Source organism: Centroberyx gerrardi, chromosome 10, assembly GCF_048128805.1.
Source record: "Centroberyx gerrardi isolate f3 chromosome 10, fCenGer3.hap1.cur.20231027, whole genome shotgun sequence".
Classification (NCBI taxonomy): domain Eukaryota; kingdom Metazoa; phylum Chordata; class Actinopteri; order Beryciformes; family Berycidae; genus Centroberyx; species Centroberyx gerrardi.
Genome location: NC_136006.1, coordinates 461084 through 474438, shown reverse-complemented (window position 1 = coordinate 474438; position 13355 = coordinate 461084). Strand labels below are relative to the sequence as shown.

The following is a 13355-nucleotide window of genomic DNA, read 5'->3' as shown; positions in this document are numbered from 1 at the left end:
GGACCATGAGGGTTAGGGTTAATGTGTTTAATATCCATTACACCGGACTAAAAGAATTGTTGAAAGCGTTTCATCATCATCATCATCACGATCAACAACCAACATCAACAAACTGAGTAAATCAAGCAGCCTAATTCATGTCTGCCGTGTGCGGCAGGTGGAAATATTGGAATCGGCTGCTACTAAGGCCTGCAGCGCCGTCCGGCCACACGCCGCACGCCGCACGCCGCACGCCGCACGCCGCACGCCGCACGCCGTCCGGCCGCACGCCGCTGCGGAGCGTTTAGAAGTCTTTCTAAACGCTCCGCAGCGGCGTGCGGCGTGCGGCGTGCGGCGTGCGGCGTGCGGCGTGCGGCGTGCGGCGTGCGGCGTGTGGCCGGACGGCGCTGCAGGCCGCACGCCGTCCGGCCGCACGCCGTCCGGCCGCACGCCGCTGCGGAGCGTTTAGAAGTCTTTCTAAACGCTCCGCAGCGGCGTGCGGCGTGCGGCGTGCGGCGTGCGGCGTGCGGCGTGCGGCGTGCGGCGTGCGGCGTGCGGCGTGCGGCGTGTGGCCGGACGGCGCTGCAGGTCTGAGCAGCAGGACTTTCTCACCAGATCAGCCACAGGATGAGCGTGAGGCGCCGGATGCTTCCTGTCCGCACCAGGTCCAGGAAGCTGTGAGACTCCGGCGCGGTCGGGCCGGCCGACGCCTCCACCTGGGGGACGGACATTACGTTACCCACAGTCCTTCACTCAGCGTGCAGACAGAGGCGGGGGGGGGGGGGGGGTCTTACGTCGGCCCGGAGGAAGATGGTCTGCGGAGCCTCCACGCCGTTCTCCGCCGCCGCTGACCTCATCAGAAGCTCCGCCTCCTTCAGACGACCACAAGACACCAGCCAGCGAGTAGACTCAGGGATCAGCCTGAGAGACAGACGGGTGGAGAGACAGACAGACAGGTGGAGAGACAGACAGACAGGTGGAGAGAGAGACAGACAGGTGGAGAGACAGGTAGGTGGAGAGAGAGACAGACAGGTGGAGAGACAGACAGACAGGTGGAGAGACAGGTAGGTGGAGAGAGAGACAGACAGGTGGAGAGAGAGAGAGACAGAAAGGTGGAGAGAGAGACAGACAGGTGGAGAGAGAGACAGGTGGAGAGACAGACAGACAGGTGGAGAGAGAGACAGACAGGTGGAGAGAGAGACAGGTGGAGAGACAGACAGACAGGTGGAGAGAGAGACAGGTGGAGAGACAGACAGACAGGTGGAGAGACAAGTAGGTGGAGAGAGAGACAGGCAGGTGGAGACACAGGCAGGTGGAGAGACAGACAGGAGGGTGGAGAGACAGACAGGCAGGTGGAGAGACAGGTGGAAAGAGAGACAGGCAGGTGGAGAGACAGACAGGTGGAGAGACAGACAGACAGGTGGAGAGAGAGACAGGTGGAGAGACAGACAGACAGGTGGAGACACAGGCAGGTGGAGAGACAGACAGGAGAGTGGAGAGAGAGACAGGCAATTAGGTAGAGATTCTCTTACTTTTTTCCTTTTTTATTTTTTTATGTATTGTTTTTCTTTCTTTATATCATTATTATTATTTTCACTTGTTCACAGTACTTGTTTCACTCATTGTATTTTCCTGTTTCGTTCCGTTCTGCCTGACAGACAGGTGATGCTGCAGAGATGATGTCAGAGCTGCATGACATCATCATGCTCCTACTGCACATCCTGAAGATTTCTCATCCATTTCTCTGTCTCGGTTTGTTCTGCTGCTGTTATTTTGCACCTCCTGCATACATGCTGTAGTTCATATATTTTAATATATTCCACCTCATATTCTCTTTAATTCCCTCCATGTGCTGTATTCTTAGTTCTACTAGATAATATTAGATAACATGAAACTGTATCGATCCGCCGGGAGAAACCGAATCGCTGCAGCGATTCGGTTTCTCCCGGCGGATCGATACAGTTTCATGTTATCTAATATTATCTAATATTATCTAGTATCATGTAATCTTCCCGGTGTAAGGAGGTCCTCCTACCACCAGAGGGGGATGCAGGCCAGGCCGGGCAGCGCCTGCACCAGCGCCAGGTGTCTCCAGTTCCGGACCAGGTAGGCGGTGGCCGGCAGCAGCGCCATGCTCAGCACATAGAACGCCGGCAGGGCCAGGTTGGTGTAGAGGAGTCGGGTCGAGCCGGTCATGATCTCCGAACCTGCGGAGGAAACGCCGTCCGACTGTTACAGGAGCAGGAACGAATCCATGACTTCTGTCGCCCTCTGTAGGCCAGCAGCAGGAACTACACCAAACCCCCCAGCTGATGGTTTTGTCACCTACTTTGCTAAGAAGGTGGAGGATCAGCTGTTCCTTCCATCATCCACTAACAACACTGTTCCTTACTCCAACCTGCTTCTCTGCTCCTTGTCCCTGGGCTTCCTCCTCTCCCCAGAAGATGTCCTCACACCTGTCAGGTCTAACCGAGCCTCCACCTGCCCCCTTGATCCTCTCCCTTCCGCTCTTCTCCAAACCATCTCCACTGACATCACTCCCTTCCTCACTGCCCTTATCAACTCCTCCCTGTCCTCAGGTCTTGCTCCTGATGCTCTACAGACTGCCAGAGTCAAGCCTCTTCTTCAGAAACCCTCTCTTGACCCTGCTGCTATCCAGAACTACAGACCTGGATCTCTTCTCTCCTTTCTATCCAAAACCCTGGAGCGAGCAGTTTCTCTCTCTCCAGAATGACCTCCTGGACCCTCTTCAATCCGGTCTCAAGGCTTCTCTCTCTACCAGACTGCTCTCCTTTCTGTTGAGGCTCTCCACGCTGCCAGACTTCATCCCTCTCTTCTGTCCTTGTCCTCCTTCACTTGTCTGCTACTTTGACCACCAAATCCTTCTCTCCATCCTCTCTGAACTTGGCATTACAAGATCTGCACACTCCTGGTTCTCATCCTAATTGGCTAACCGCTCACACCAGGTCTCATGGAGAGGATCTCTGTCCAGACCATGTACATTTAACACTGTTAACAACACCCTGTGTCCCTCAGGGTTCAGTCCTGGGGTCCCTGCTGTTCCCTCTGTCCACTAAACCCCTCGGTCATGTGATCTCCTCTCATGTCTTCTCTCTCTGCTCTGCTGACACACTCAGCTCTCTCTCTCCTTCCTCAGAAACAAACTGATGGAGCGTCTCCTCAGAGCTCTGATGTCTGTTCTCCACCTCCAGCTCCATCCTGACAGACGAGCTGCTGTTTCTCCCTGAAAGAGGACAGCCTGTCCTCACACAGACCTCCATCACCATGACAACTGCACTGTGTCTCCTCTCTGACTGAAGAACCTCTGACTGATCCTCCATCACCATGACAACACCACTGTCTCCTCTCTGACTGAAGACCCTCTGACTGATCCTCCATCACCATGACAACACCACTGTCTCCTCTCTGACTGAAGACCCTCTGACTGATCCTGAACCCACTCCTGCAGGTTTTCCCTCTACAGCATCAGAATTCGCCCGTTCCTTATGAGGGAAGCGTCTCGGCTCCTGGTCCAGGTTCTGGTCCTCTCCCTCCTGGACTGCAGCCTCCTCTGGCCGGGCGACCCTCTGCCATCAGACCTTTACAGCCAATCAGAACGCTGCAGCCGTCTGCTCTCTCATGTCTCTCTCTCTCCTCTTCCGGTCTCTCCCCTCTCTTCCATCTCTGCTGCATCAGATTTCGGACCCTGGTCTCTCCTACAGGACAGAACATCGACCCGCCCCTCCCTCTACAATCACCGGTCAGGTTCAGACTCCGCCTCCTTCGCTCGGCTCCTCCCCCCTCGCAGGTCACCCCGCCCCTCCGTTGCTACGAGACTCAGAAGTCGCTCATCCCGGTCGACTCTTCTCCTCCCTGGAACCACAATGGAGGAGCGAGCTCCGCCCCTCTGTCAGAACGGCTGAATCATTTCCCATCTTTCACATCTCTGAATTAACGTCTCATGAAACAATCTTTTTAAAAAAACCTCTCTGATTCTACAAATGCTACTTCTTCCTATTGAAGGCTTAGCTGATGAAGACTGTGATATACGGTTGGTTTGACTACTGTTGATAAAATGCACTTAATGTAAGTTGCTTTGGCCAAAGACGTCTGCTGAATGACATCATGTAATGTAACGTACGGCTCTCGGCTCAGCTTGTTTTCTTTTGCCTTTTTCCCAATAAAGTCCCATTTTGACAATGCAGAGCAGGAAGCTTGCTAATTAGAGAAACTATTAATGAAGAGATAATCTGTGACCATGTTAAATACTGGAGTTATAAAACTGCTTTGGCTTTTTATCCTCCACAGCTGAACTGTGTGAGCAGGTTTGGACCTAAACAGAGTTCGGGTCAGAAAGTGAGTTTAAAGCCAGAAATCTCAGCAGCCGGTAATCAATCAGTCACGGGTATTGATCAACAACACTATCACCCACAGATATACTCTGGTCTGTTTGTGATACAGAATCATTACACCCTTAAAGTCTGATTCATGTAGTACACATTACACATTCCAGTCATTTCTCTGACTCTCTGCCACTGAGGTCAACAGTAGAACCAGCTTCAGTTCCTAGATCACCAAAATTACAAGCAACAATAGTAAGGAGGTAAAAGGTCAGAGGTCACAGCACACTGACAATAGATAGAACAAACATTCCTGTGATCCCAGAATGAAGACAAGGGAAAGACAGGAGAGCAGTAAGAAGCAGAGGGGATGTTTCACGTTAGGATGAATGTGTATTAAAAGCATATTAGGCAGTATATTAGAGAGGAGGAGCCAGCTTGCCTACCCAGCACGAACAGCGTCACGAAGTTGGCTATCTGACCCACACCCAGCAGGAAGAAGAGCACGGCGAACACCGGCCACGACGGAGCGAAGGCCAGCAGGACGCTGAAGACGCTGACGGAGGCGAGGGTCCCGAACAGAGCCGGCTTCCGGCCAAACCTGCGCCGCAAACACAACACAGCCGGGACAGGGCCGATGAAAACAACCTGATCTCACACATACGTGAAATGAACGTGACTTGTTAACACCAGATGACGTGTTCGGTCCGTCTGGGTCGAGCGTACCGGTCGGAGATCTGACCGGAGATGAAGCATCCAGTCAGTCCGCCGAGGAAGTACAGGGCCGAGGTCAGAGGCTGCTTCCACTCGTCAGCACACACCAGGTCGAACTGCAACACACAAGTACACACTGGAATACTACAGCAGACACAAGTACACACTGGAATACTACAGCAGACACAAGTACACACTGGAATGCTACAGCAGACACAAGTACACACTGGAATACTACAGCAGACACAAGTACACACTGGAATACTACAGCAGACACAAGTACACACTGGAATACTACATCAGACACAAGTACACACTGGAATACTACAGCAGACACAAGTACACACTGGAATACTACATCAGACACAAGTACACACTGGAATACTACAATAGACACAAGTACACACTGGAATACTACAATAGACACAAGTACACACTGGAATACTACAGCAGACACAAGTACACACTGGAATACTACAGCAGACACAAGTACACACTGGAATACTACAGCCGAGACACAAGTACACACTGGAATACTACAGCAGACACAAGTACACACTGGAATACTACAGCAGACACAAGTACACACTGGAATACTACAGCCAAGACACAAGTACACACTGGAATACTACAGCCGAGACACAAGTATACACTGGAATACTACAGCAGACACAAGTACACACTGGAATACTACAGCAGACACAAGTACACACTGGAATACTACAATAGACACAAGTACACAGTGGAATACTACAGCAGACACAAGTACACACTGGAATACTACAGCAGACACAAGTACACACTGGAATACTACAGCAGACACAAGTACACACTGGAATACTACAGCCAAGACACAAGTACACACTGGAATACTACAGCCGAGACAGAAGTACACACTGGAATACTACAGCAGACACAAGTACACACTGGAATACTACAGCAGACACAAGTACACACTGGAATACTACAGCCGAGACAGAAGTACACACTGGAATACTACAGCAGACACAAGTACACACTGGAATACTACAGCAGACACAAGTACACACTGGAATACTACAGCCGAGACACAAGTACACACTGGAATACTACAGCAGACACAAGTACACACTGGAATACTACAGCAGACACAAGTACACACTGGAATACTACAGCCAAGACACAAGTACACACTGGAATACTACAGCCGAGACACAAGTATACACTGGAATACTACAGCAGACACAAGTACACACTGGAATACTACAGCAGACACAAGTACACACTGGAATACTACAATAGACACAAGTACACAGTGGAATACTACAGCAGACACAAGTACACACTGGAATACTACAGCAGACACAAGTACACACTGGAATACTACAGCAGACACAAGTACACACTGGAATACTACAGCCAAGACACAAGTACACACTGGAATACTACAGCCGAGACAGAAGTACACACTGGAATACTACAGCAGACACAAGTACACACTGGAATACTACAGCAGACACAAGTACACACTGGAATACTACAGCCGAGACAGAAGTACACACTGGAATACTACAGCAGACACAAGTACACACTGGAATACTACAGCAGACACAAGTACACACTGGAATACTACAGCAGACACAAGTACACACTGGAATACTACAGCCGAGACACAAGTACACACTGGAATACTACAGCAGACACAAGTACACACTGGAATACTACAGCCGAGACACAAGTACACACTGGAATGCTACAGCAGACACAAGTACACACTGGAATACTACAGCCGAGACACAAGTACACACTGGAATGCTACAGCAGACACAAGTACACACTGGAATACTACAGCAGACACAAGTACATACTGGAATACTACAGCCGAGACACAAGTACACACTGGAATACTACAGCCGACACAAGTACACACTGGAATACTACAGCCGAGACACAAGTACACACTGGAATACTACAGCCGACACAAGTACACACTGGAATACTACAGCCGAGACACAAGTACACACTGGAATACTACAGCAGACACAAGTACACACTGGAATACTACAGCCGAGACACAAGTACACACTGGAATGCTACAGCAGACACAAGTACACACTGGAATACTACAGCAGACACAAGTACATACTGGAATACTACAGCCGAGACACAAGTACACACTGGAATACTACAGCCGAGACACAAGTACACACTGAAATACTACAGCAGACACAAGTACACACTCGAATACTACAGCCGAGACAGAAGTACACACTGGAATACTACAGCAGACACAAGTACACACTGGAATACTACAGCAGACACAAGTACACACTGGAATACTACAGCCGAGACACAAGTACACACTGGAATACTACAGCCGAGACACAAGTACACACTGGAATACTACAGCCGAGACACAAGTACACACTGGAATACTACAGCCGAGACACAAGTACACACTGGAATACTACAGCCGAGACAGAAGTACACACTGGAATACTACAGCCGAGACAGAAGTACACATTGGAATACTACAGCAGACACAAGTACACACTGGAATACTACAGCAGACACAAGTACACACTGGAATACTACAGCCGAGACAGAAGTACACACTAGAATACTACAGCAGACACAAGTACACACTGGAATACTACAGCAGACACAAGTACACACTGGAATACTACAGCCGAGACACAAGTACACACTGGAATACTACAGCAGACACAAGTACACACTGGAATACTACAGCAGACACAAGTACACACTGGAATAGTAACCCTAACCCTAACAGACATGGAAATACACACTAGAGTACAACAGAGAGACAGATGTCTGTGTACAAAGTGTAATAAAGTGTCAGTAGGATCAACAGACACCACTGACAGCTGATTGGCTGCTCAGTGGCTCTGCTGGTTCTAACTCTTTTGACCGTGCACACTGTTTAGGTGAGTTACGGTCTGCACTGTTCAGGCCTGCAGGAGGGAAATCCAGGGTGCGTTTGTACACCAGAAAGTACGGTAGAAGAAGAACAAGCTTCAACCAACAGGCCAGGACGTTACGGAGGGTCGTAAGTGCCAAAACTCTAGAGGAGAAAGACCTCAACTGTGACTCCTACATCAGTTATTTGACTCTGCATGACTTGTAAACAGTTTTTTCTGCACAAATGAAGTTAAAATGTTATTATTTCCCAAAAATGGACTGCAACATTGTTACTCTTAAAATAGCTCTCTTTATTGTTCTTAATGTACAATAAAGAGACATTAAGAACAGTAAAGAGAGCTATTTTAAGAGTAACAATGCTGCAGTCTGTTTTGGGGAGTTGCTCTCCTCACTGAGTGAGAATTTTATTCATATTAGTGAGACTCTGACAAGAACTCCTGACAGATGTTTTGTTGTGCCATCACAATACTAGAAATTATTATTTATTTATTTTATATTTATTATAATTATTATTATAATTATTTGCATTATTATCATTAAGGTCAACCTAGTTTCACTCACTACAGCCATGCATACCCCCAGTTGCTTTGTTAAATTAGCCTGGCTAGTTAGCTAGCTAACGGTTTGTTCAGAACCAGATTAACCAGTATGAACAGCGGCCTGGTTACTGTGGAAACAGCGACTGTTATAATCCTGAGGCTGAGCTGTGGGCGCCGAGCCGCCAGTCAGATCCAGATCTAACGCAGGTCAATGATTGGTGGACAGAGCAGAGAAAGGTCGAGCCCTCCCGGAGTTTTATGGAGGACTCTACTGTGTCTGACCTGCTGCAGTCTAATCAGTAACACACTAGGACGGCCTAGTGAGTGTGTGTGTGTGTGTGTAGGTGAGTGTGTGTGCGTGTGTGTGTGTGTGTGTGTGCGTGTGGGGTGGGGGGGTTGGGGGGGGTATCTGAGGGACTACAATCATTACATTACATCAGTAATAGTAGAATTAATAGTATTTGTAGTACAGTACATCAGTGTCTTCAGTGAAAGAAGTAGTAGTAGTACAAATTGAAGTAGAAGTAGTAGTGGTAGTATCAGTAGTAGTTGTAGTACTAGTATCGTAATAGAAGTAGTAGTAGTATCAGTAGTATCAGTAGCAGTAGTAGCAGTAGTAGTAGTAGTAGTAGTAGTAGTAGTAGTAGTAGTACCAGTAGTAGTAGTAGTAGCAGTAGTAGTAGTAGTAGTAGTACCAGTAGTAGTAGTAGCAGTAGTAGTAGTAGTAGTAGTAGTACCAGTAGTAGTAGTAGTAGCAGTAGTAGTAGTAGTAGTAGTACCAGTAGCAGTAGTAGCAGTAGTAGTAGTAGTAGTAGTAGTAGTAGTAGTAGTAGTACCAGTAGTAGTAGTAGTAGCAGTAGTAGTAGTAGTAGTAGTACCAGTAGCAGTAGTAGCAGTAGTAGTAGTAGTAGTAGTAGTACCAGTAGTAGTAGTAGCAGCAGTAGTAGTAGTAGTAGTAGTACCAGTAGTAGTAGTAGTAGCAGTAGTAGTAGTACTAGCAGCAGTAGTAGTAGTAGTAGTAGTAGCAGTAGTAGTAGTAGTAGCAGTAGTAGTAGTAGTAGTAGTAGTAGCAGTAGTAGTAGTAGTAGCAGTAGTAGTAGTACTAGCAGCAGTAGTAGTAGTAGTAGTAGTAGCAGTAGTAGTAGTAGTAGTAGTAGCAGTAGTAGTAGTAGTAGTAGTGGTAGTAGTACTAGCAGCAGTAGTAGTAGTAGTCGTAGTAGCAGTAGTAGTAGTAGTAGCAGTAGTAGTAGTAGTAGTAGTAGCAGTAGTAGTAGTACTAGCAGCAGTAGTAGTAGTCGTACTAACAGTACCTCAGTGGTTACAGTACATTGGTAATGCTCTGTGTTGTAGATCCATCCGTCCTTACAGTCTTCCAGCTCCAGACCAGAGACGAGGATGGAGTTCGGGTTCTGGACCTGGTTCTCAGTGGGTCTGGAGAACAGGACAGACAGGTTCTGGACCTGGTTCTCAGTGGGTCTGGAGAACAGGACAGACAGGTTCTGGACCTGGTTCTCAGTGGGTCTGGAGAACAGGACAGACAGGTTCTGGATCTGGTCCAGTCGGTACCGGCTGCAGCTGCTCGGCTCCAGCTGCCCGTTCACCTCCTGACCAAACAACAGCATCTGATTGGTCAATCTCAGAGATAACACAGACCTCACCAACTTCTTCATCCATCCATCCATCCATCCATCCATCCATCCATCCATCCATCCATCCATTCATCCATTCATATAAGATTATGACATTATTGCCAGTATCTATATGTATGACAAAAATGTGTTGGATAAGTAAGCCTTAAGGGGACAAGCTGTCCTGTCGAGGTCCAAGCTGGATGTTGAGGTTCTGGGTGATGCCAGTACCACAGAGGTCTAAACTGAGAGATCAAACAGTACAATCTAAAATCTAAAATCTTTACTTATTGGAGCTTGTAATTTAGAGATTTTTATTCTAACAGATTTCTGAGACCACAAAAACTTTGATATGAGCTGATCAACCACGTTAAACATTTCACAGGAATAGATTGGAAAAATGTGCATTTTCATTCAAGTTTACATCTTTCAGGAGAGGCTGTATGGTTTGAAATGCTAACGAAGTTTTCTGTGGGTTAGCATAATCTTCAAAAGTCAATTTTAAGGGACAGTGAGCTGATAACGTAGAAGCTAGATAAGTAGACATGCTATAATTCTCTACATAATGATCTAAAAAACAAAAACAAATCAATCCTAGAAGAGGAGTCGTGGATATTTGAGTAAAAGGAGGAATCTCTTTCTTTAGGGTTTGTCACTGCAGCAGATGTTATAGCAGATGAACTTTGTGTGGATTTATCTGTAAGTGGGTCTAACTTCAGGCTGTATTCTGCACCAGTAACACACCGGCCTTATATCTATCTATATATATATATATCTGAGCAACATTCAGTCGTAGGTCTCTAGAGACTTAAGGATCGTTGTTCTGAACATAAGTAAATTACATTTTACCACAACGACCCGTTCCATACATGTTTAACAGAGTGAATATTCAGTTCAAGCATCAGAGCTCTACACTGCAGCACCCATCCTCCCTTTAAGTCCTCCTCCTCCTCCTCTGTTGAGTCTCTTGTGAGGAAGCAGTATCACATGTTAAGAATCCTCTTGCACTTCACAATATTACTTCTACTCATATTCAGTTTATTTACCATATTGCGGGAGAAGCCTGTCTGAAGACTAGATGTTGTTCATCAAAAGACTCTGAACTGAACCTTTAAGCAGTTACACCGTGTGATACTCCAGATCCCCATGACACATGAATTACATTATTTTGTGCGGTCACTATTGGTTACGGTAATCAATTTCCCTGCAGGCTGTTTGAGCTTGAATGGTGCGTTGCTCATCCCAGTACTAAACTCTTAAACTATCCTAAACATCTGGTGGCTTCATCATAAAGTCAGAAAAGGAAAGGCAGAGAGAGAGAAAAACAACAGAAATAAAGACTTGAAAAAATGATGGATAAATTGTCTTCCATCCTCTTCCATCTGCTTCATGTTTACAGGCCGACAGGTTCCTCCGCCTCTCTGCAGTAAAACACCTGGCAGGTTTACAGCTAGAACCGGACCAGAACGGTTCTGATCTGAGTCTGGATCCGGACCGGTTCTGACCTGAACGGGGACGACGGTGTGGATGGAGTCCTGGCTCAGGTTGCTGTATCCCGGGACCAGGCAGCGGTGGGCGGGGCTTGCCATCATGAAGATGACGGACAGGACGTTGTAGCCGGCAGGGAAGGAGCTGAGGCAGAGCAGGAAGAAGACTCGGCACTGGAACCGCCCCCATTGGCCCAGGAAGGAGGTGGACTCCTCATAGTCCCTCATTCTACTGGCTTCTACTCTGCTGGTTTTCTACTGATATCTACTGGTGCTCTTCCCTACTCTGTTCTGTTCTGTTCTCTTCCTTTATTCTATTCTATTTATTTGGTTCTGTTCCTTTGTTCCTTAACATCTACAGCAAATCCTATAGTTTTCTATAATTAGTACTTCAACTACTTCAACTACCAGTACTACTGATGCTGTCAGCAGTACTGGTTTCTCTCCAGTTCTCCTGCCTGCTGTTCTGGGAAGGCCAGTCTGTCCTGCACAGGAGCATTTATCTCCTCTTCCTCCTCCTCATCATCATAACTCCTCCTCCTCCTCATCATCATAACTCCTCCTCCTCATTATCATACTTCTCCATGGCAGTAAATTATCAAACTGGTTATAAGATGATGGGTCAGGCCATCCTGAGGTGCAGACCATGTCCTGGGTTCAAATCCAGATCAGGATCCCTCTCTCTCTCTCTCTCTCTCTCTCTCTCGCTCTCTCTCTCTCTCTTTCTCTCTCATTATCCTTCCTGTCTCTCTCCACCATCAACTATCAGTTGAAGGCAAAAATGTCCCAAAATATAAATATTTAAAAAAGTGTGTGTGTATGTGCGTGTGCGTGTGTGTGTGTGTGTGTGTGTGTGTGTGTTGGACCATGTGTTTCTCCTGTCCTGACTTAAAGGACAGCTCCACTCCGTTTAATGATCTGTTTTTTCCTTAATGAAACAAACCTCTCTCCTTTTTACTGAACGACAGAAAGACAAACAGACAGGAGAGCAGGCAGAGTCACATGACCTGAGGAGAAAACTGACCTGAACACACATGTGGAGGAGAGCTGGTAAACAGAGAGAGAGCCTCAGCCTGCAGGCGTGTGCAGAGACACACTGTGTGTGTGTATTACACATGATTTACATACGTGACTCAGTGTGCACGTGTGAGTGAGAATATATTTAATTTAATTATTTCAATTCCATTCCATTCAATTCACTTCAATCCAGTGCAGTTCAATTCATGAAAGCCTGTTGAAACTGTGTCTTACACAAACTCACAGGTTGATACACTCTGCACACACACACACACACACACACACACTGGCCTCTGATCTGACTGTGAGGCCTGTAGTGATGCAGCTGCTGGTTAATTTCCTTCATATTAATGTATTAATATTTATGAATATGTGTGTTGGACTGACCTGTGACCTCTGACCTGTGTGTTAATGCCTCACAGCAGTCAGAGTGAAACGATGAGCGGTGAGTTAGTGTTTGGACTGAGCGGGTTACTGATTCCTCAGTGCTGCAGCAGCCTTGTGTTAACATTAGTGTGTTTACACTAATAAAGCTCAGCCTCACGGGGCTTTCACACCAGAAGCCACAATGTGCATATTTTGCACGAGGCAGAGCTGGAACCTCGTGCTACAGAAACATATTTTCACCTTTCCAGATGCACTAGCGGGTCACCAGCAGTTTATCAAACAACTTCAACAGCCTATGGGTCAGTTTTCTGTAAACAGTCTGTTTTAATTGGTGTAGATAGA

At 47.1% G+C, this 13355-nt stretch overlaps 1 protein-coding gene across 1 annotated transcript in view; it reads right to left on the bottom strand.

The window, feature by feature from the left end:
* LOC139924816 (organic cation/carnitine transporter 2-like) overlaps positions 1–11837 on the bottom strand; it is a 19735-nt gene extending 7898 nt beyond the window's left edge. The window contains exons 1-8 of the mRNA XM_078286140.1: positions 11628–11837; positions 9940–10098; positions 9805–9870; positions 5046–5149; positions 4766–4920; positions 2015–2186; positions 774–900; positions 592–695 (exon numbers count right to left, since the gene is read on the bottom strand). Coding sequence (XP_078142266.1) covers positions 592–695; positions 774–900; positions 2015–2186; positions 4766–4920; positions 5046–5149; positions 9805–9870; positions 9940–10098; positions 11628–11837 — 1097 coding nt within the window. The remainder of the gene's footprint in view (positions 1–591; positions 696–773; positions 901–2014; positions 2187–4765; positions 4921–5045; positions 5150–9804; positions 9871–9939; positions 10099–11627) is intronic.
* Between the last annotated feature and the right edge of the window lie 1518 nt (positions 11838–13355).